Source organism: Lissotriton helveticus, chromosome 5_1 (genome assembly GCF_964261635.1).
Source record: "Lissotriton helveticus chromosome 5_1, aLisHel1.1, whole genome shotgun sequence".
NCBI lineage: Eukaryota > Metazoa > Chordata > Amphibia > Caudata > Salamandridae > Lissotriton > Lissotriton helveticus.
The window spans coordinates 465711007-465733051 of record NC_136065.1 but is presented as its reverse complement, the minus strand read 5'-3'; the positions used below and the strand labels follow the sequence as shown (position 1 = coordinate 465733051).

The window sequence follows — 22045 nt, the reverse complement described above, 5'->3', positions numbered from 1 at the left end:
TCTTCAGCCCGGCTTGCTTGAATCCAGTGGCAAAGTGAGCAAGGGACTCACGTCTGAGCATACCCTGCCACACTTATGGCGGCCAAAAGCGGTACAAAAGGGGGTGGTGATGGACGGAGCATCTGAACCAATCAAACACTCACACCCAGTCAAAAGATCTGGGTTTGACCCATCACCGTTCTTTAGCCCACTCTGCCACCCCAGTTCAGACATGGCTATATGCAAATCAGTCTGACCCTGTGCCTCATGGGAACAGTCCAGCCCGAACTGCCAAGCCATGCCTTCCCTGGCCCGGAAACAAGCTTCCGAGGACCGGTTTCTGGCATTACAGCCGTCTTCAGCCCGGCTTGTTTGAATCCAGTGGCAAAGTGAGCAAGGAACTCACGTCTGAGCTTTCCCCGACGCTTTCGGATTCCCCTCAGACGAGGGTGTCTCCGGTGGACGACATTGCCTCTTTCAGGAGGTCTTGTTGCGAGGAGCGGCAAAACTGGGCATCACGCTGACGGTTCCTACGCCTTCAACCTCAGTTATATTCGAGACTCTACATAAAAAGCAGCTGTCTCGTCCTCTACTACCTTTGGTGCCAGGGCTAGAAGAACCAGCCTTGGACCTCTTCCTTACGCCTGCCTCTACGAAGTCTGCACCGTCGAGGCTACAAAAGAAGTACAAGGCTCCTGAGTCAGACCCTGCTTTTCTGCGTGTGGATCCTGTACCGGCCTCAGTGTTCTTGACGGCAGCAAGGAAACATTCCACCGTGCCATCACCGACGGTGCCTCCTGACAAGGAGAGTCGATTAATGGACTCAGCAGGCAGGAGAGTATGTGGTACAGCCTCCACGTCCATGAAGGCCGCCAGTGCCTCGGCGTTGTTGGGGTGGTACGATAGAGCATTGTGGGAGTCCTCGCAGCAGTTCGCAGAACATCTGCCCAGGGAACGCAGAGAGGACTTCCAGGAGATAATCACGGAGGGGATGATGGTCTCTAACCAGATAATCAGCTTCGCGGCAGATTCCTCGCTGTTGGCAGCCCACGGGTACTGCCACGGTATTAACCTGCGCCGACACGCCTGGCTGCGTCTGACGTCGCTGAAGCCCGAAGCTCAACAGAGGGTCGCCAATCTGCCCTTTTCTGGAGCTACCCTGTTCGGCAGACATGCGGATGAGGAGATGGGCCGCATGAAGGCGGAGGCTGAGACCCTGACGGCTGTCGGGTTAGAGAAGCCGAAGGAGCAAAGGAAGACCTACCGCCCGTTCCAACGGCGGTACGGGGCACAGGGCAGAGGACAGGGTCGGCAGGCTGGACAGCAGCAACAGCAGCAGCAGCAATACCAGAGGCGACCGTTCCATAAGCGCCAGAGGGGGAGAGGTCGACAACAGTCCTTCGCAGCGAATAAGGGCCCGGCCGGGTCTAAGCCCTGAGGTGCTACTTCTCCCTCGTCCGTTACCCGCTCTGGTGGGGGGGAAGCATCCAACATTACCTGGCACAGTGGAGAAACATTACTCAGGACAAGTGGGTGCTGAATATTGTTTGCAATGGATACAGTCTTCGTTTTATCAGCCCGCCTCCAGCGATTCCACCGGTTTGCTCGCAGTACCAGCTACGCGAGCTCCAGGCGGAGGCAGATACCCTGTTAAGGAAAAGGGCGATAGAAGACGTCCCTATGTCTCAGAGGGGAAAGGGTCTTTACTCACGCTTCTTTCTGGTGCGCAAGAAAGACAAGAACGAGTTCAGGCCCATTCTGGATTTACGTCAAGCAAACAAATAAATTCACAGGGAGAAGTTCCGCATGCTATCTTTGCACCAGATTTACCCTCAGCTGCAAAGAGGAGACTGGCTCTGCGCGATAGACCTGCAGGATGCGTACTTCCATGTGCCCATCACACGGAAACACTGGAAGTTCCTGCGATTCTTGGTCGGCACCAATCACTATCAGTACACCGTACTGCCGTTTGGACTGAAGTCTGCTCCAAGGACTTTTTCAAAGTGCATGGCGGTGGTGGCGGCACACCTGAGAAAGAAAAAGGTGTTTGTCTACCCATACCTGGACAATTGGCTGATCAAAGCCTCGACCTTCCAGGAAGCACAACTACACTTCAACAAGACGGCCGCTCTGTTGAACCAGCTGGGTTTGCATATCAACATGTCCAAGTCGGTCCCGACTCCTGTCCAGTGCCTACAATACCTGGGGGCATCGATCGATACGTTGTCAGCAAGCGTGTGTCCTTCGGAGGAGAGACGCTTATTGATCCTTCGGAAAGCTTAGACTCTCACGACTGCTCGATCTACAACAGTGAGGACGGTGTCTTCTCTACTGGGGTTGATGGCCTCTTGTATCTTCCTCACTCCACATGCACGCCTGCACATGAGGCCTCTGCAGCAATGTCTGGAGGATCAGTGGGACCAGAGACGAGGGACCTGGGACGACAGGATACAGTTGTCTCTGCATGCTCAGCAGTCCCTGACGTGGTGGTGTTCGGCGGAGAACCTCCTCAAGGGGGTTCCGTTCCACAAGGACATTCCCTCTCAGACTATCGTGACGGATGCTTCTCTCCGCAGATGGGGAGCGCATTCCGGATAGTTACAGATCCAAGGACTGTGGTCCCAGACGGAGTCAACATACCACATCAATTTCCTGGAACTCAGAGCTGTTCACTTGGCACTGAAGGACTTTCTTCCATCCTTCAAGACAAACTCTCTGCTTGTACAGACTGACAATACGACCACAATGTATTATCTGAACAAGCAAGGGGGATCGAGATCGCGCACACTGTCACAGGAAGCGCAGGCGATCTGGCACTGGCTGCTAGCCAGAGGATTGACGATAACGGCCACCCATCTGCCAGTTGTGCAGAATGCTCAGGCGGACGCCGTCAGCAGACTGATTCAGGAAAACCACGAGTGGGTCATAAATGACGAAGTACTCGAAGACATCTTCGCCAGGTGGGGCACTCCAGACGTAGATCTGTTTGCCACCGCCGAAAACAGGAAATGCTGAGACTTCGCATCCAGGTATTATCAGCAGGGGACTCTTGGGAATGCGTTATGGATTAACTTGTCGAACAGCTTTCTGTACGCTTTTCCACCCATTCCCCTGATTCCGGCGGTGCTCATCAAGCTGTCCCAGTCCAGGGCGCGGATGATCCTCATTGCTCTGGAATGGCCCAGACAGTGGTGGTTCACGGCCCTTCTGCACCGGTCTCTCCTTTCTCACATGCGACTGCCGTGCAGGCTGGACCTTCTCCCGAAGTTCGGGGGACAGATGGTGCACCCCAACCTCTCGTCGTTGTTTGGCGGCATGGCTCCTGAGATAGTGCAGTATGGCCACTTGAATCTTCCTGAGGATTGCATGGACATATTGAAGGAGGCTAAGAGGCCATCTACTAGGACCTCTTGTGCTTACAAATGGAAGAGATTCTGCATCTGGTGCATGTCTAAGAACTATGATCCGACGACCTGCAAGGAAGATGTCATCCTTCCATACCTTCTGCATTTAGCTCAGTCTGGACTTAATTTCGATTCCATTAAAGTTCATCTGGCGGCGGTGACTGCGTACAGAAAATGCCCTTCACAGACATCCTTCTTCCAGATTCCTGTGATTAAGGAGTTTTTGGAAGGGTTGAAGAAGGTGTTCCCTCTCTGTTTGGCTTCCTTCGCCAGCATGGGAACTGAATGTGGTGCTGTCCAGGCTGATGAAGGAGCCTTTCGAGCCTATTCACAAGGCTTCACTGCAGCACCTGTCTTGGAAGGCGGCGTTCCTCGTGGCCATTACATCGACCCGCAGGGTGAGTGAGATTCAGGCATTGTGTTGCCAAGAACCTTATACTGTGTTTCATGCTGCTAAGGTTGTTATGCGTACTCACCCTAAGTTCCTTCCCAAGGCGATTTCTGATTTTCATGTTAATCAGGTTATAACTTTACCGACTTTTTTCCAGAATCCTTCTACTCCAGCGGAAAGGTCTCTTTATTCCCTCGATGTCAGAAGGGTGTTGACATTCTATCTGGATAAAACCAAAGACATTCGCAGATCCGACCAATTGTTTGTCAACTATGGGTCGTTTAGGACTGGTCTGGCTACTTCGAAACAGTCCATCTCTAGGTGGATTGTGTCTTGTATCCAGCTCTGTTATCAGAAAGCGAATAAGACCTTAGGAGGTAAGCCTAAGGCTCTTCCACCAGGGGCAATGCGACTACAACAGCTTTGCTTCGTAACATTCCCATTGCAGAAATCTGCAAGGCTGCCACTTGGAAGTCGGTCCATACCTTTGCTAAGCATTACTGTCTGGATTCGGATGCCAGGGCAGATGCTCAGGTTGGGCAGGCTTCATTGAGAAATCTGTTTGCACAGTAGTGGTGTTGCCTTATTTTTCTCCACCGCCAGGTTGTTTTTTGGATGGGCTTGCCATTCTATTCACTAGATTAGGACTATACACAGAGATCCCCTACTACAGAAGGAGTAGTTTCTTACCTGTAACTCCAGTTCTGTAGTAGGGGTATCTCTGTTATAGTCATAAGCGCCTGCCCTCCTTCCCGGTGGAGAAAGGATAATATAATGAATGCTACAGGTCTAGCTGTATACACCTCCAAAAAGAACTGAAAGTGGAGGGAGTTGCTGTGCATTCTAGGATACCAGGAGAGTTCTGGAAAGTTTTCTTAAAGGTACGCTATCCCTTTTTAAGCCACATAATGGCAGCCAATGGGGGCTTGTCTGTCCTGCCCTTCCTCTCTATCATTCCAAGGATTTGGTGAAGGGGGAAGCGTTTTCCATGGTGAAACCTGGCAGACAGGTTTAAATGTGATATTGGTGGAATATCCTTTGCATTTCTAGTTGAAGTACTGGACAGTGTAGCCTTGCATGTATAGGCTGCATTATTTGTCTTTAAATTCTCTCTTAAGTGTCTATGCAGGACTGCAAAGAAGACAACTTAAGAGATTATGTTTGATTGCTCCAGGGTCCCCGCACATGAGCGGGACTATTCACTAGATTATGACTATAACAGAGATACCCCTACTACAGAACTGGAGTTACAGGTAAGAAACTACTCCTTTCCAGGAGACCAAGGGGGGGAGGCAACAGGGGTAAGGGATGATACATTACAGAAAGTATCCAAGCACTTGTGACTGCGTGTGCAGTAGTAGATGGACCATACGCCTGGAAATTGGGTACCCTGATCTGTTGAGGAACACATTCCTTGAGGGGTGGCTGTGCAGCTAGAAAGGACACAGTGCATCCGTTTTGCAGGGAGGACTTTGCAGCACGGTGGGAGGGTGTGCATGGCTTACAAAAGACCTTGTGTCTTTCAGCAGGGAAGAGAGTCGTGACCTCCTGGAACTGGGCTTTCTGCAACATCCTGTGAACTGCTTTGAATGGCATTGCGAGTATGGTGTGGTGCCGGAAAGACACCCAAGCACTTCAAGTGCATTAGAACTATGTAACAGGAAATAAACGTTCATATAGTCCTACAGTAAAAAGGGTAGTCCTGCAGCACAAAATAAACCTATGCATTCCTGGAGGTGTTGGGGTGGGGGGGTCTGGAAGCATCTGAAAAACACAATTACTTCCAAGGGTACTGGGCAGTGCTGCAAGAGGAAACAGTGTACTAATGAAGATGGGTTTTCTTTGGGAGGAGAAGTAGCCATGCCCTCCTAAAGTGAAAACTCTGCATCAGGAAATGATTGTATGCACTCCTGTGGTTGGCAGTGGGAGGCAGGTCAGCAAAACAGGCACACATGAATTCCCCGGAGATAAAATGGATATGTGCAGCAAAATAAACCTCTTGAGCCCCTTTGGACGAGCAGGCTGTGCTGCAGGAAAGGGACCTATATGCTTCCAGAAACAGGAGGCTGTGCAGCACAGCTGCAATCTTAAGTGCTACTCTTTGATTAGAATTTCTCTATGGGGTGATGTTTTCTATTTTCCCAAGGAGTAGAAAGTCGGGCTTTCTCCAAATGGAATCGTGGGCAAATTAGTAGCGAATAATGCATCTTAAAGTCCATTGGGGCAGCACTGTTGATGAAAGCTTGATAGGATTGCAAAATAACGGTCTGTGGAGGAGGGTATAATGTCCTTCAAGGACTTAAAAAAATATCTATAAAACGTATTGCTTTCTCCACTTGTCTTTCAGGGTGACATTCATTGAGTTATGCTATGACCTTGAGTTGGGTATACAGGTGTGTACATTTTCAATCTGCAAAATGGGAGTTGTGAAGTTTTCGAAGTGCTTAGCGCTGCCTGCATTCCTTAGGTTTTCACACACATGGCACCCTTCTAGGGCTATCAAGTTGTGTTGTTTTGGATTGTTGCATTGTGGGAAGGTATGTTCTGTTCTGTGTTGTTGTTCTGTGAGCAAGGAGAGGAGTGTTTATTTATTTATTTATTTTGAAAGTTTTATATAGCGCGGACAAGATCCTTGCAGATATCAGAGCGCTTTACAAAGAGAAGTACATGAGGGAGCATGGTTAACAGATAAATCAATAGGTCAATTAATACAAATAGGTGGCAACTAAGCCCAACATGACATGAGTACAGAATGGTACAAATAGGTGGCTACAAAGCCAAACATGTGAGTAATAAGACAGTTCATACAAATAATCAAAAGGGTCAAACATGTAGTATAGATCGGTGCAGAGTACTAACAGTGGTCAAGATAATATTTCAGGTGTATTTAGCCATGAGGATAGCTTTTACTTCATTTTTAAAGAGTGTGGTGGAAGAGATAAGCCTGGTTTCGGGCGGGAGAGAGTTCCAGATCCTAGGCGCCATTCCCGAGAAGGAGCGCTTATATGTTTTTTCCTTCCGGAATCTTCGAGGTTTCAACAGAAGATTGTTTGTGCCTCTGGTGTTTCTAGCTCCTCCAGAGATTGTCAGTTTCTGAGCGAGGTACCCGGGTGAGTTTATATGTACCGCCTTGTGTGTCATGCAGGCGATTTTCAGATGTATTCTAGCTTCAAATGGCAGCCAGTTCAGGGATTTCAAGTCAGGGGTAATATGTGAGTGTTTTTTTGACCCAGTGATGAGTCTCGCTGCAGCGTTTAGAGAAGCTCTTAGGGGTGCGGTTGTAGTTGGGGGGAGTCCCCAGAGGGCGATGCTGCCGTATTCAATTCGAGGAATGACTAGTGCTTGTACTGCTGTTTGGAAGTCTTTGGCTGGGAGGTAGGGTTTAAGTTTCCTCAGAGTGCTGATCTGGAAGTTTGCTCCCTTTGTTGCCTTGCTGATATGTTGCTGCATGTTCAAATTGGTGTCGAGTGTTATGCCTAGGGATTTTGCTGAGTCCACGATGGTGGGTTGGACATTGAGTGCGGTTAGGTCTTTAAGCCAAATTTGAGTGGTGGAGACCTTCGCTGGAGGTGAGATCAGAAGGAACTCTGTTTTCAGGGCATTGAGTTTGAGATGATTATCTGCCAGCCAGGATTGGGTGCATCTGATCGTTGAGTTCAGGAGCAAGATGTCCTTGGGGGACTGTAATTTGAGATAAAGTTGGGTATCATCTGCGTACATGTGAAAGTGTACATTGGATGCTTGTAGCAAGGTGGTGAGCGGTTCCATGACTAGGTTGAACAGAGTTGGGGATAGAGAGGATCCTTTGGGGACACCTAGCGTTACGGGTATTGGCGAAGACATCAGGTTGTTGCTCTTGAATTTCTGCGACCTGTTGTGAAGAAAGGAGGTGAACCACTTGAGAACAGTTCCAGATAAGCCCATTCTTGTGTTTAGGAGCTCAAGTAGATTCTCATGTTTAACGGTATCAAATGCTGAGGAGAGATCAAGGAGGATGAGGAGGCAGGTGTTGTTTTGGTCTAGCATTTGAAGTGCGTCGTCAATTATGTGAGTCATAGCCGTTTCTGTACTGTGCCCCGCTCGGAAGCCTGACTGGTGCGGGTTGAGGAGATCAAATTCTTCAATGTGTTTAGACAATTGTAGTTGTGCGCATTTTTCCAGCAGTTTGGCGAGAGTGGGAATATTGGTAATGGGACGGTAATTGTTGAGATCAGAGGGGTCGGCTGTAGGTTTCTTTAGGAGAGGTGTGACCTGACCAACTTTTAGGGAGTCAGGTATGCTTCCTTGTTGGAGAGAGCTGTTGATAATTTTAGTCCAGAGAGGGATAAGAAAGGGGGTAAAGTCTTTTACTGCTGCAGCAGGAAGGGGGTCTGTGAGGTGATTGGATGGTTTCAGGGTGCTGAGCAGTTTGCCAATTTCTTCTTCTGAGTATGTGCCAAAGGTTGACCATGTGGCATTGTTTTTTGGTTCAGTGGCTGCTAGGCACTGGGGTTTGGAGTAGAGGCTTGCGTCAATGAGGAGATCGCTCTTTATGTTGTCAGTTTTTTGGGTAAAGAAAGCAGCGAAGTCTTCACAGGATGGTGCCTCACGCGCAGTGATGAGTGGTTGGGGTTGATCCTTGGATTGTGATCTGATTAGCTCAAACAGTTTTCTCGGACGGTTTTTTGCTTGGTCGAGCTGGAGGCTGAAGAAGTCTGATTTTGAGCGTTTTATTTTCCTGAAGTAGGCGTTTCTCTTTTTCTTCAGATTTTTTAGGTGCATTGCCGAGGGAGCTGATCTCCAGGTACGCTCTGCCATTCGCATGTCTCGTCTATCATCGAGTCTCCCGTCGTACCATGGATTAGAGATTTTAGTAGAGGCTCTTTTTAGCTGCATAGGAGCAGCCTCATTAATTATAGAGGTCATAGCGTTGAGATAATGGTCAGTCAGTGTTTGAACGTCCGTATCGCCTGTCGGTGGCAGTAAGAGATTGCACCTGTTAGGGGGTAGAGAGTCTGGGTTGAGTTTTTTCATGTCTCTTTTCCAGACTTTGGGTTTGGGTACTTGAGCCGGGTTAACTTTAACTTTTTCATTGATAAAGAATGTGACAGTATGATGGTCTGACCAGTCACAGGGTTGGATGGAGTCGAGTTGGATAGATTCCTCTTTCGAGATGATCAGGTCGAGGATAGAACCTTTCTCGTGGGTCGGGCTGTTGCATATTTGGGTTAGGTTGAGGGCATCGAGGAAGTTTTTGCCTTTGTGTTGAGCCTTGATCCCTTATGTGTTCTGTAAGCAGCACAATCTTTTATGTCTTATGCTACACAAGTGTCAGTGCATTGCTGCTCTTGAGTAATGTGATGATGCATTAAATGGAGAGAGCGGTTTTGAAAGGGTGAGGGGATGCTGAGAAAAGAACTTGTGTGTTAGTGGAGCGGGTATCTACCTACTCCTGCTGGATAGAATCTATTATTGTGTGCATGTTTCTGTTTATCCTAGCATTTTCACCCAGAGGAGTATCATTAATTGTGACGAGATACTGTTGGTAAATATATTTTTTAAGGGCCACAACTGCATATCGCTTCATTAGTCAGGCACCAACTTCTCCTTTAACATCCACTGTAGGTTCTTATTGATTGGAAGCATCTCTGTGGTTACTTTTATTTTTTTAAAGATAAGTGATCCCATTTCTTTACTGGTTCTTAAATATAGTTTGAACTTTTTTTAATTGTAAAATATTTTTGGGAAATGTTTAATTTTTACATTTTATATCTCTCCCTCTTTCGCCATTGGGCACATACCATTTGACATGGGATTCAAGGATAGATTCACATGAACACATCTACTCTTGAAGCTCACCCTCACTCAGCATGCATCACCTGTGAATCTGTATCAAGTGGTGTCCTGTCCTTTTTGGGCTAGAATGGTACAGAGATCTCTGCAGTACCCAGTACGCCTGAGGTTCAAAGGAAGAGGAGCCATCCTGTAGTGATGTTTTTCTTCATCCTCAACATATGCAGCACTGGTTTATATAAGCTGTGCACTGTACTGTGCTCTGAAACATGACCTCTGTTTTTCCAGAGTGCCCCCTTACCACAGGGAAACCAAATAGATGCTACTTTTTCCCTGCTGGGATTAGAATCAGTCCTGAAATGTGCAGCTAGGGCATACAAAATTTATTAAACAAAAGGATGGGCAAGAGATGCAGAACTCCCCAAGACAAACCGATCATTGGCTCATTGCTCATTGAAATCTTCCTGCCTGCTTAGTAAGTCGTTGTGTCTGCACCTTTGTCTAAAGGGCACTGTCCTGCTGTCCTGCTTCATCAAAGGTATGGGAATCCCAGAGTACGAAAGGATACAAGAATGCTGAACGGGCTTAGAGACCAGTAAAGTCTTCTCTATCGTTTGGCAATAGCTTGCATGTTGGGGATGAAATCGAGTTACTTTCACCCTCTCCGACTAGAGCTGTGAAAATAACATTTCTTTGTACTTAACCTAAAGAGATGAGCTCCATTTCAGCAGCTACATAGAAATATAAACCTCAGTCACAGTGTTGGAACCAGGTTAAGCACTTTTGTTTTACATAAAAGAGAACAAAAAGGAATTGTGTTTTCTTTTTCACAGAAAACTCCTAATGTGAAGGTGTTCCAGTAGTTAAAGACGGGCATAGGGATAGGCAATTTGTTGTTATTTTTCAGCTACTAGGCCTTTGGAATATATCATCTTCTCAAGTGTGTTCAGATTTCGAAGCTTGTCTGACAGAAGTATTATGTCGTAGATACAAAAATATCGCTCCATTGGAGGAGTAATTGAAAATCTAAGGACGATATTATTATAAATATTTGGGGCAAAGTATTCCAGTCGGATAATATGTTGGCTTATTCGGACATAGAACTGAGATATTAATTGAAATTGAAATCTTCTAAAAAGAAGAGCTACTCTGATACCACCGCTTGTTTCTGTGCCATGAAAGTGTCAAAATTAGCTTTGTTTCCGGTTTCTCTGAGAGTGCATTCACGCTTAGAGCTGAGGGAGTTCTCTTGTAAGATGTTGTGAAGTTTAAGCCTTACCATTAGACCGGTCCGGGGTTTTAACACTGTTTTATTGTCAAAAACAAAACCGAATAGCACAGTCCATCTTCAGTCCATGCACGTGTTTTGACAAACAGTCTTGATCACACAATGTGATCAAGACGGTTTGTCGTAACGCGTAACTACTGAGTATTAAACGCTACACTTTCTCAGAGAGCGCGTGATTATTTGGAATCGTGTGGGGGAAAAAAATGTGTGTGTATATATATATATATATATATATATCACGCTTCTCGTCTCCTTCGTCTTAAAAAAATATATATTATACTTTGTTTACCCGAGTGCCCAGTCGCAAGTCAAAACAATTCATAGACACCAAATATATATATATATATATATATATATATATATATACATATATATATATATATATATATATATATATATATATATATATATATAATATATATATATATATATATATATATAATTTCTGCAACGTCAAACTTTCTTGCTGTTTGAAAATAGAAAAGGCACACACGAAGGGTCTAAAGCAAAGATGCTTTATTGGTGCTGACCCCCCCCCCCCCCCCTTCTTTGACAGACGTGTTTCGCCCCGCGGCTTTCTCGAGAAAAAAAAATATATATATATATACACACACACACATTTCATCCTTTAGTCTACTCAACTGTCATACACATGACACTTCCGCACCCCACAGCAGAGAGAAGCCCACTTGAGCCATTGGCTACCTTGCAATGTGAGTGATGTCATTTGACTTGATCTCTTGCTCCCTTACAAGCCCAGCATGCACACAAATTCCTTTCCTTCTCATCCTTCTCTCCTGTTTGCTTGCTCCTCACCATGGTACTTTCCCTCCTGAGGTCGAGTAGGTTTTTGTTACCTGCTTGACCTTTAGTCCATTCTGACCATTGCTGGATAAAGAGAATTAGATGAAGTGAGTGTTGTCATTTTTCATTGGGAATGCCTTCTGTGCTCTCTTTAAAATCTTCCTTTATGAATACACCGCCAGATTATTGTTGCCTACTCTTCCTTAGGCAGCACTTTAGAACTATGCAGATCTTACCAAAACATCTACTCCTAGTCTGAGGTTGGTATAATACCTTTAGAGACCGCTTTGCCTTAGAAGTGAGAAAATGATGTATGGTTAGAGCTGTAAGATTTTTTTCCTACTTGGAAACTGTATGCTCCAAACTGAGACAAGACCATTGTTTGTTTTGGGAAAAAGGGGTAACGCATGAATTGAGATGGTAAAAAACACATGAAATTAAAAACAGCAGTTGGATTAAAAGTTTTGTAACTTTAAAGGTCAATATTGAGCATATTGTTCTGATGTGATATAACTAAAACATCAAATGTGATAACCTGAAACCTGAATGAATGTGCTGAATAAAGGAAAAGGAAGAGTTGCACATAGCTCCTAATATTTCTGGAAGACGAGATAGGCAGAATAGAATGGATAGAATAAATAGAAGTGTCATTTTCAGCTGATGAAGGAAGTAGGGTGAAGAACGCTTCTTGAATTGTTTAAAATGTAACAAATGAGAGAACCTATTTGAAGGCAATGTACTTATGAAGATAGCTTTGTGCTTCTGTCAGTCACAGAGCTGGCTCAGTTACTGCCATCTGAATGGCAGTGTACACATGAAGATAACACCATACTCTGATCCAATGTAAAATACACATGTAGGAAATCCCATGTTCCTATTTGGGGAACATCTCTGGACATTGCGATGAAGAAGCACGCAGCACTGTAGTTGCTTTCTAGTGAATATACCTATTACAGGTGGCCTATAATCTCCAGTGCCGGTAGTAACACGAGTTACCATCTAAGCCAGGAATAAAATGTTCCAGAGGAAACCTCAAAGTAAAGAACGTTTTGGGGGGGATTCAAGGGGGAGGGTAGTGCACTCAAAGGCAGAACAAATGATTCCCTTATGTTGTTCTCCATTTCTCAGGGTCAGTCTCCTAATGACTTTCACTTTCAGCAGATATTTACAGATACATATGTTATTGATACTTCAGGTGTGCAAATACCGATGTGGTATTCCCACTTCCCTTTGGAATGGTTTGAATTTGTCTGCAGTCCCTGCTGTTTTTTCTGCATAAACTCTATGGTTCTCTGTGCTGGCATTTCTGAAACCTATGGACTTTGAACTATTAAGGGATATTGTGTCTGCCAGCCTCCCACAATATGAATGAATGCAACTCTTCTCAGTCATTTAAAAGATACAGGATGAGGTGGTTAGAGTTAGTTCAGGTACTCATCTTAGTGAACCCTGCACTCAGCCATTTAGTCTTCCCCATGATAACACCCACCCGCTTTTTTGGAGCTCGCTACGTTTTCACCTCGATACGGATCTCAGGATTGTGAGGTCAATCTCTTGACATGAGGAGACACTCTGTGAACACACGTTGTACAGAATTTCATTGGATGTTTGATGTTACTACATTGAACCGTATCACTTTAAATGTATTGACTTCTCCTTGGAGCTCTGTATTAGACACCATATTATACAGTGTTGTTACTGACCTTTGGCGTATGGAAACACCTTTAGATAAAATTGCCCTGATGAAGTCTATGGCGTATTCCGCTCAAAGACTAAACACGTGTTGGCTAGGATCCAATTGAATGCTGTTTTAAGAAATAAAAGGAGAAGAAAAAGTTTACTCGTGGACGCACTTTTTTTTTACTTTTCTGAATATATTGGACCTCTATTGCTCGGGATACAACAGACTTAGTACCCACCAAGCAGTCTACTAGAGTACTTTGAGAATGTCATCCTAGTACATTGAGAGAAAAGGATCCTTGCCGATGCTGCAAGTACTCTTTTGATTACCACTATAACAATCAAGAATATGAAAAATTAGTGGGCAGCTATATAGACTAACAGTAACATAGCTCACAGGTTACTTGGTGAGGTGCTCATCCAGTATAAGTTTTGCATTTTGGTACCTGTTGCCCTGCTTATCCCATTACAAATTGAATTACGGACTACAAGCACCAAAATGCTCAGAAAAACCTGTAACTGGATGTGCTTCCTCTACATGGAATTGTGAAAACTGAAGAGTTCTAGGCTACAAAACTTACTCTGGTGAGTAACTTGTTTGAATGTACATATAGAATTTACTTTGCCCCTACAGATTGTTCGGTTCATTTCATGGCCAAATTTGTCTAGCTGATTAAGTTAGAGTGTCCCATCTCAGGATGCTGTGGGCAGAGCCTGTCTTGCTCCTTGTTCCCTACCACCTTCATGGATGAATGGATTTCTTTTAACCTGTTTTTCTGAATCTCCTCCTTTTCCTTTTTTTCACTCTCACCCATGCCTTCCTTTCCTTAATAACCCCTCTACTGCTTTGTGTGCTGAGTATGGGATAAAATCTGGGTGCATTACAATAAAACTTGGTTGATACACTTTTCTTTCTTTTTTTACATTTTCTTGAGCAATTCCTGCTTTTCCTACTAACTGTGTCCCTGTTTCTCCACCCTCCTGGTCACCCGCAAAGCCTGACGTGACCCCAGAGGTAGAGGAGGATGATGATGAGGATGCAGACGATGTTGAGTTCACTTTGCCCTCAGACATGGAAGACGATTACGAGCCTGAGCTGCTCCTAATGCCGCCCAATCAGCTTGTTAACCAGCCCATTCTTGCCGCCGCCCAGGCCTTGCATCGGGAGGCAACCAAGTGGTCCAGCAAGGTACTCCTGGGCGTCCAGTGGTGCCCGGCTAGACGGAATGGCGACACGTTTGCATTGCCCCGACCCTTGCTGGGTCCCATACGTCGCTGAGTGATTTCCCCCCAACATTCAATTAATTTTAAGCTTGTCTGCACTTCATGTTAAGGACTGAGAGTGGCTTCACAAGTCTGTCAGCTCTGCCGATGTCATTTTTAAGCTTTTTGCCATTTGTAAGCTTCATGTTGGTCACTTAAAGGAAAGCTTTTCGATTGCTGTTGTCCTTTTCTTCCAGGCCTGTGATGGCAGTCTTTTTCCTTATTTGTTCCACACGTACCACCCATGAGAGCTGCCAGGGGCCAGATTTCCACTGATTTCCCCTGGCTGTTCAGCCAGAGAATGCCATATTAAAATGGGTGTGGGTGTGTGTTATGTTTGTTGAGCGTTAACTGAGCACTGGGCATGGCTTGGAATGGCTTGAAGGGAAGAGTGTCTGCTGGTGCCTCTCTCGCGAACAGCTTGCAAATTCTGTTTAGGTTTTCTTGCAAGATTTTGTATGCTCATATCCTGGCTACATTATGTGATACTGAGCTTAGGCGTTTTGGAAGGATGTGCACCTCTCTGCTTCTTGTGTTGCCAGAGTTAAGAAATGAAAGGACAGTCCGATGTGGAGGTCTGACACAAAAATATGGCTGTGATGGTTAAATCACTAAGTGGTGCAGCAGTTTGCTGTTAAATGTCCTTAATCAATTGCAAATCTGCTTTTATGCTTATGAGGATCACATGCTTGTTGGAATCTGCAACTGATTATCTTTACAATCACCATTAAATAATCAAGCTTAATGCTTTTCATTTTAAAAAGAACGATTCCTGATTTTCTATATGTATTTTTGAAACCCTTACAGTGCCAGCACTCTGTAGCCTATTTATATATTTGTTATCTGTAATGCAGATGAGGCCCAGCCTGCCTCAGAGTTCTTTATAACAAACAGATGGAGCTAGAGTCTCCTTACAATTAATCGGTTCCCTGGTAACCAAGTGTTTCAGCAGCCGAAGTTGGTAATCGCGTTAAGAGATGGAGTGGATGCAAGACAGCAAAGATATCAATTTAGAGGCCTGGCGGAAAGAAAGAGAACTAAACCTGTGTGCAGCATGTAGTATGTATGATATGGGCAGAACAGATACAGCCTAGTAGAGGTGGCAGTAGCAAATCTCAAGTAAGGGAGGTCAAAAGTAGAGTCAAGAGATAGTCAAGAGAGAACTAAATTACAGTTCGGCATTCTCATTGTGTTTGTGAAAGAGAAAAGTTTGGAACTGCTTTCTGATAAAAGCAGAGATGATTGAGCCTATAAAGTCACAGAAGTGGCCATAATACTGAACGTCTAAGAAGAGCACGTGTTTGGTTTAGACATCCGGAGGTTTCAGTCTTATGGTGTCTTTGCTTTTAAGTTTATCCTCTATAAAGATTTTCAGCAACTCCGCGGATAGAGGCATAGAGCAGTGAACTGCACTGTATGTGGGGCAGGCTGTTTTGGACTGTGTCAAGTGCTTTTAAAATGGATGTAATGTGATCATAGAATTTTTGCCACCGTTAGTCTTGCTTCAGATGAAGAGCTCTTAAAGAGGGTGGTGGTGATATCCTGCTAGGACCTGCTATGTAACAGCATTCATTGAGTACACACCACACAACTGACCATGACCACACCCGTTTTTATTACGGTCCAGCACTGCAGGGGAATCGCTCCAGCAGCCATGAGGTTAATGGGTTCAGATGTAACTCAGTTTGAAGATCTCCGGGACAGTTGCCCTGCAGAACTCTATTTTCAGGGTCTACATTCTAGAATTTCTACCAACAACTCCCAAAGCAATGTGCGTTCTACCACTTCATGGGGGGAGCTACTAGGCTCTTGCAGTCCCAGCCAGCTCCCCTTGAGAGCGCACACCTCCTGTGCGATGCACAGAGACAGCACATCTCTAGAACTGTTACCTCTTGGCGGTAGAAGTTTCTGTTTTGCTCCCACCCACAAGCAGGAGTCCTGCACTTCCCGTGCCCAGGAGGAGCGCAGGCTGGGAGATGAGGCTGATATACCCTGCCCTGCCCAGCATGCATTATGCCATGTAATGACCCCTTCAGTTATGATGATGTGTCCCCTGGACCTTAACATGTATGTGTCGGGCCCCATAGGATGGGGTCATTGGGGCCAAAGTTGGTTCAGAGAAGAGGCCCCAGAAATGCCCCTCCCTATAAAAAATAATTATTCAGAGGATGACCTTTGCCTGGGGACTATGGGAATTTAGAAATAGTTGGCAGAACGTCACAGGTTTCATTCTCCGTTTGGGACTCCTGCAGGTCTTAGGTTTAAAGGGTGATATCTCTGGCCCTGTAGGGCCAACCAGTTTGAAAGATGACAGATAACGCAGTCTGCAGACAATGTAATCTAGAGCACTCCAGGCCGCTAACCGATTGTTTCAGGTAACGTTTACCACAAGGCATGTTCCTACAGTCAGTGCACAATATGACCCTAGCTTGAATGACAGAAGTTAAGTTGCTGTAGAGTGTTAAAGGTATGTTCGAGGCATATGAGCTGCAGATTGTACACTTAGCAATAGATCGCCACCTGGTGTTGGGCTTAGATGATTGCGGGTTGTTGTCTTCTTGGAAGAGGTCTTTGTAGTCACGAGATCGGTGACTCCTCCCTTGGACAATACTGCGCATGGTCATCGACTCCATCCTCAGATTGGTTTTTTCCGCCACTGGGTTTGGATGAAAGTTTTCTGCTCCGGCTAGAAAAGACTCTTTTTGGCATTTTCGAAGCGTGAAACTTTAGACAAACAACTTTTGCCATCAAATAAACTTTTCGACATCACCAGCTACATCCCGTGCGTCAACGCGGGCCGTTGGGCCTATCGGCGCCGTACGGCCTACGCCTCATGGACAGAACTCCATTCAAGAGATACCCGGTATGTCGAGCAAAATTCCCTCATAGCGACCATCACGAGGTTTGCAACCTCTGTCTATCGCCGGAACACGACGAGTCGACCTGCACAGCCTGTGCCTCCTGACCATTCGGGATCGGAGGGCCCGTCGACACGAGATGAGGAGATCAGCACCAGCACCGGAGGCCATCTTTGAGAAGGAGATCGTCGAAGAAGACGTCTCCGAGGACGAGAACCCACTCGAAGATATCTCCGAGGACGAGGCTCCACTCGTCGCGGAGGAAGACTCGCCTGATCTCCAGATCATATTGGGAGCAAAGGACTCGGACGATTCGATTCCATCTCGACAACCCGTGAGTACCTCTGCCCCTGCACAACAGACAATGCCCAAACCAAAGGCAACGGTCAGCACTCCGCCCATGGGGCCCAGTCGAGACCGAAATTTACCCTCCGACGCCCCGCCTTCGGGCTCGGCTCAGAGGAAAAAGACTACGCCTTCCGGTGCCTCGGCACCGAAAAAACCACATGTGCCGATTCCACCTCCTCCGTTGGCACCAAAACATCCTTCGACACCGAAGGACTCTTCGGCACCGAAGCGTACACGCCCTTCGGCGCCCAAAGACTCTTCGGCACCCAAACCTAAATAGGCATTGGTGCCGAAACCAAGAACCGTAACGGACCCGAAAGCTTCGACCCCGAAACCATCTGGTTCCAAAAATAAAGAAGGGAAGTTAGATTCTGGCGCTGCAGGCCCAACAAAACCTGTCTCCATGCCAAAATCTTCGATAGCGGTACCAAAGACTCCAAGGCCTGATACAGACAAGCCTAAACAACCTTCGGCACCGAAGAAATTGCCACAGGACTCAATCACTCCTCCTAAGGCAAAAGACACTAAACAACCACTATAGGCACCGAAGAAATTGACGCAGAGGAAGATTATAGAAGAGGAAGATCTGTTTAGACCTAAACAGAAAAAGTCTATATTAATCCAAAAACTGGACATGTGGAAGCAATTCCTCATAAGAAAAGACCAGCAGACACACCACTTCCAACTGTGGTTCCTGCCAAAAAGGATTGTGCAACTTCTCCAATGCACCCTTCCTCTCCTTCACCTTCTTCCTCTCCTATCACTCCTTATATTGAGCCTATCACTTCTCCTGCTCAATCTCCTGCATCATCACACCACACTGACGAAGAGTATGACTTAGGTGGGGGGGATGATGTACCAGAGCCACATACATACCCTTTAGATGAGGATGAAGATGTCAACCCAGAATACCCCAAAGACGATGATGCATATAATTTTCCACCAAATCATGCACCAGACATCCCTGATCCTCAGTACTACCCAACAAAACCTTCCCCTCCAGAGGATAGTATTGGGTTCAATCATCTATTAAACAAAGCTGCACTTTACCACGGGGTTCCTGTGCACTCTGATGCCATTGAGGGGGATTTCTTATTAGACACTTTTGAGCAGTCACAAAGGTCTACTCAAATACTACCTATGATCCAAGGGGTCATTAAACATGCTCCAGAGATTTTTAAAGATCCAGTAAGGTGTAGGGTACTAAATCCCAGAATAGAGAAAAAGTATAGACCAGCACCAGCTGATCCAGTCCACATTAAGGGACATCTTTGGTAGTGTCAAATGCACGTAAAAGAGCCAATTCCCAGACTTCTGGTGACACACCCCCGCCTGACAAAGAATCAAAGATTGACGCGTCAGGGAAACGGATTGCTGCGCAAGCAACAAACATATGGCGCATAGCAAACACACAAGCCTTACTCTCACGCTACAATAGGGCTCACTACGACCAACTAGAAAAATTAATGGAACATCTACCAGATCAATACAAAGATCAGGCAGCAGAGCTTTTACAAGAAGGCAAATTAATATCTAATGCCTCAATTAAATGTGCACTAGATGTAGCTGACACAGCATCCAGAGCAGTCAACACTAGTGTTATCCTCAGACGTCATGCATGGTTATGGATTTCAGGTTTCAAACCAGAAGTACAAACTACCATCCTAAACCAGCCCTTCAATCAGAACCAGTTGTTGGGGCCAGAAGTAGATAACACACTAGAGAAGATGAAGAAGGACACAGACACTGCTAAGTCTATGGGGGCATTACAATCCACCCAGACTAGAAGTTCTTTTCGTCGCTCCTCTTATAGAGGAGGCTCCAAGCAGACGGGAGCAGATAACACATCATCTTTTAAAACACATACAGAAACCCCCTCTAATAAAGGCTACTTTAGAGGAGGGTACAAAGGCAACAACAATAAGGGAAGAGGTAGAGGTAATAACAACAACCGCTCCTCTTCCACTCCCAAACAGTGACTTCCCTCTGCCTCCCCTACAGCATTCCCCTCCTGTGGGGGGCAGACTATCACAGTTCCTACCTGTCTGGAATTCCATCACAACAGACAAGTGGGTAAGACAAATTATCCAACATGGTTACTGCCTAGAACTCACAGCAACCCCCCCCCCCCAAACATACCGCCCAGGCAGCGTCCAATGTCCACAGAACACATAACCCTGCTTCAACAGGAAGTTCTAGCACTTCTACAAAAAGATGCTATTCAAGTGGCCCCCTTACAGGAACAAGGAACAGGAGTCTACTCCCTGTACTTCCTAATACCCAAAAAGGACGGGACATTAAGACCGATTCTCGACCTCAGGCCCCTAAATCACTACATACAATCGGATCATTTTCACATGATCACTTTACAACAAGTACTCCCATTACTACAACAGGGAGACTTTCTTACAACACTAGACCTAAAGGACGCCTATTTTCATGTTCCTATACATCCTGCGCACAGGAAGTATCTAAGATTTGTCATACAAGGACAACACTATCAGTTCAAAGTCCTTCCATTCGGGGTCACAACAGCACCAATGGTGTTTACAAAGTGCTTAGCAGTAGTAGCAGCACATCTCAGAAGACAACAAATACATGTCTTCCCTTACCTCGACGACTGGCTCATAAAAGCAAGATCGTTCAACCAGTGTGTACAACACACAAAACAAACAATACAAACATTACACGACTTAGGGTTTACAAATTCTAATCAAATTCTTAAGTGCTTTATTAGAGTATTACTCATAAAAGCAAACAAACAAACACATAATAAAAATACAATTAAATTACAAAATCGAATATGACTTAAGCACAATACATGTTAAAAAGACAATTAAAATACATTTCATCCAGTATATATAATCCAAAATACAATAAACTACACCAAGTCGCACCTAGAGCCTTCGCACGTTCACCAATATCTAGGAGCTGCCATAGACGGGAAACGACCACTACAACGCGGCCGTTTCCACGCACACCATAACCACGCATGCATTACAACGCATGCGTGGTTACAACGAGAAACCTTTACCACGCATACCTTTACTACGAAAAACGTAGTAAAGGCATGTGTGGTAAAGTAAAAAAAAAACAAAGGGGGGGTCTTGGGGGGGTCTCCCCCCAACAAAATAAAAGCGTGGGTTTAAAAAGAAAAAGACGCACCTGTTTGAGAAAAAAGATGTGACGGAGATCAGCGTCTTAAGAGGAAACGGAAAAACACTTCCGCTTCCTCTTAATGACGTACTACGTCACCACGGAAAATTGAGGAGAGGTAAGGAGGAATCAGCGGGTGTTCTAGTAGGGAGTTAAATTAAAAAAGTACATTTATAGGGTGAAAATCCGTTAACATGAAAATACCATTTACATGCATTCTTTTACAACGAAAATCGTTGTAAAAGTATGCGTGTAAAAGGTATTTTCGTGGTAAAGGACGTGCGTGGTGACTGCATTCCGTTGTAACGCATGCGTGGTAAAGGCATGCGTTACAACGGAATGCGTTGTAAAATCATACAACCACCATAGACACATCGACAGCTCTAGCTTATCCCAGTCAAGCCAGGATTCAAAGCATTCAGAGCTTAGTCTCCCTTTTTCAATGCCAGCACTCTCTTCAAGCCAGAGTGTTCATGAAACTAATAGGCATGATTGCGTCTTGCATCTTCATAGTTCCTCACGCAAGACTGCAAATGCGCCCACTACAAGAATGTCTAGCACAACAGTGGAATCAGGCTCAAGGTCAGCTCACAGACCTGGTGTTGGTGGACAGCCGTACATATCGCACTCTGCAATGGTGGAACACCAAAAACTTGACAAAGGGACGGCCGTTCCTAGACCCTATTCCACAGATAGTGCTAACAACAGATGCATCCCTCACAGGATGGGGAGCCCATCTCCTGCACTATACCACTCAAGGCCAATGGAACAGCCAACAAAAACTGTTCCACATCATAGAGTTGCTAGTGATTTTCCCTACTACTCAAGACTTTTCAAGTACAAAACAAAGCTGTTCTAATCCGGACGGACAATATGACAGCTACGTATTAACACTCTCTGCAACTGTCCCAGCTTGCACAGAACATTTGGAGATGGGCCATCCCTCAAAACATACACCTGACTGTAGAACACCTTCCAGGAATTCACAATCAGGTAGCAGTTCTGTTGAGTCGTCAGTCACAACAAATTCACTAATGGGAGTTGCACCCACAGGTTCTCCAACCATTTTTCCAAAGGTGGGGGCAGCCACAAATAGATCTGT

At 45.6% G+C, this 22045-nt stretch overlaps 1 protein-coding gene across 2 annotated transcripts in view; it reads left to right on the top strand.

The window, feature by feature from the left end:
• Positions 1–22045, top strand: part of VCL (vinculin) — a 349916-nt gene that overhangs the window by 249758 nt on the left and 78113 nt on the right. The window contains exon 19 of one of the 2 annotated variants that reach the window (XM_078642749.1): positions 14316–14507. The exons of the other annotated variant lie outside the window; for it this stretch is intronic. Coding sequence (XP_078498875.1) covers positions 14316–14507 — 192 coding nt within the window. The remainder of the gene's footprint in view (positions 1–14315; positions 14508–22045) is intronic. 2 annotated transcript variants of the gene reach the window in all.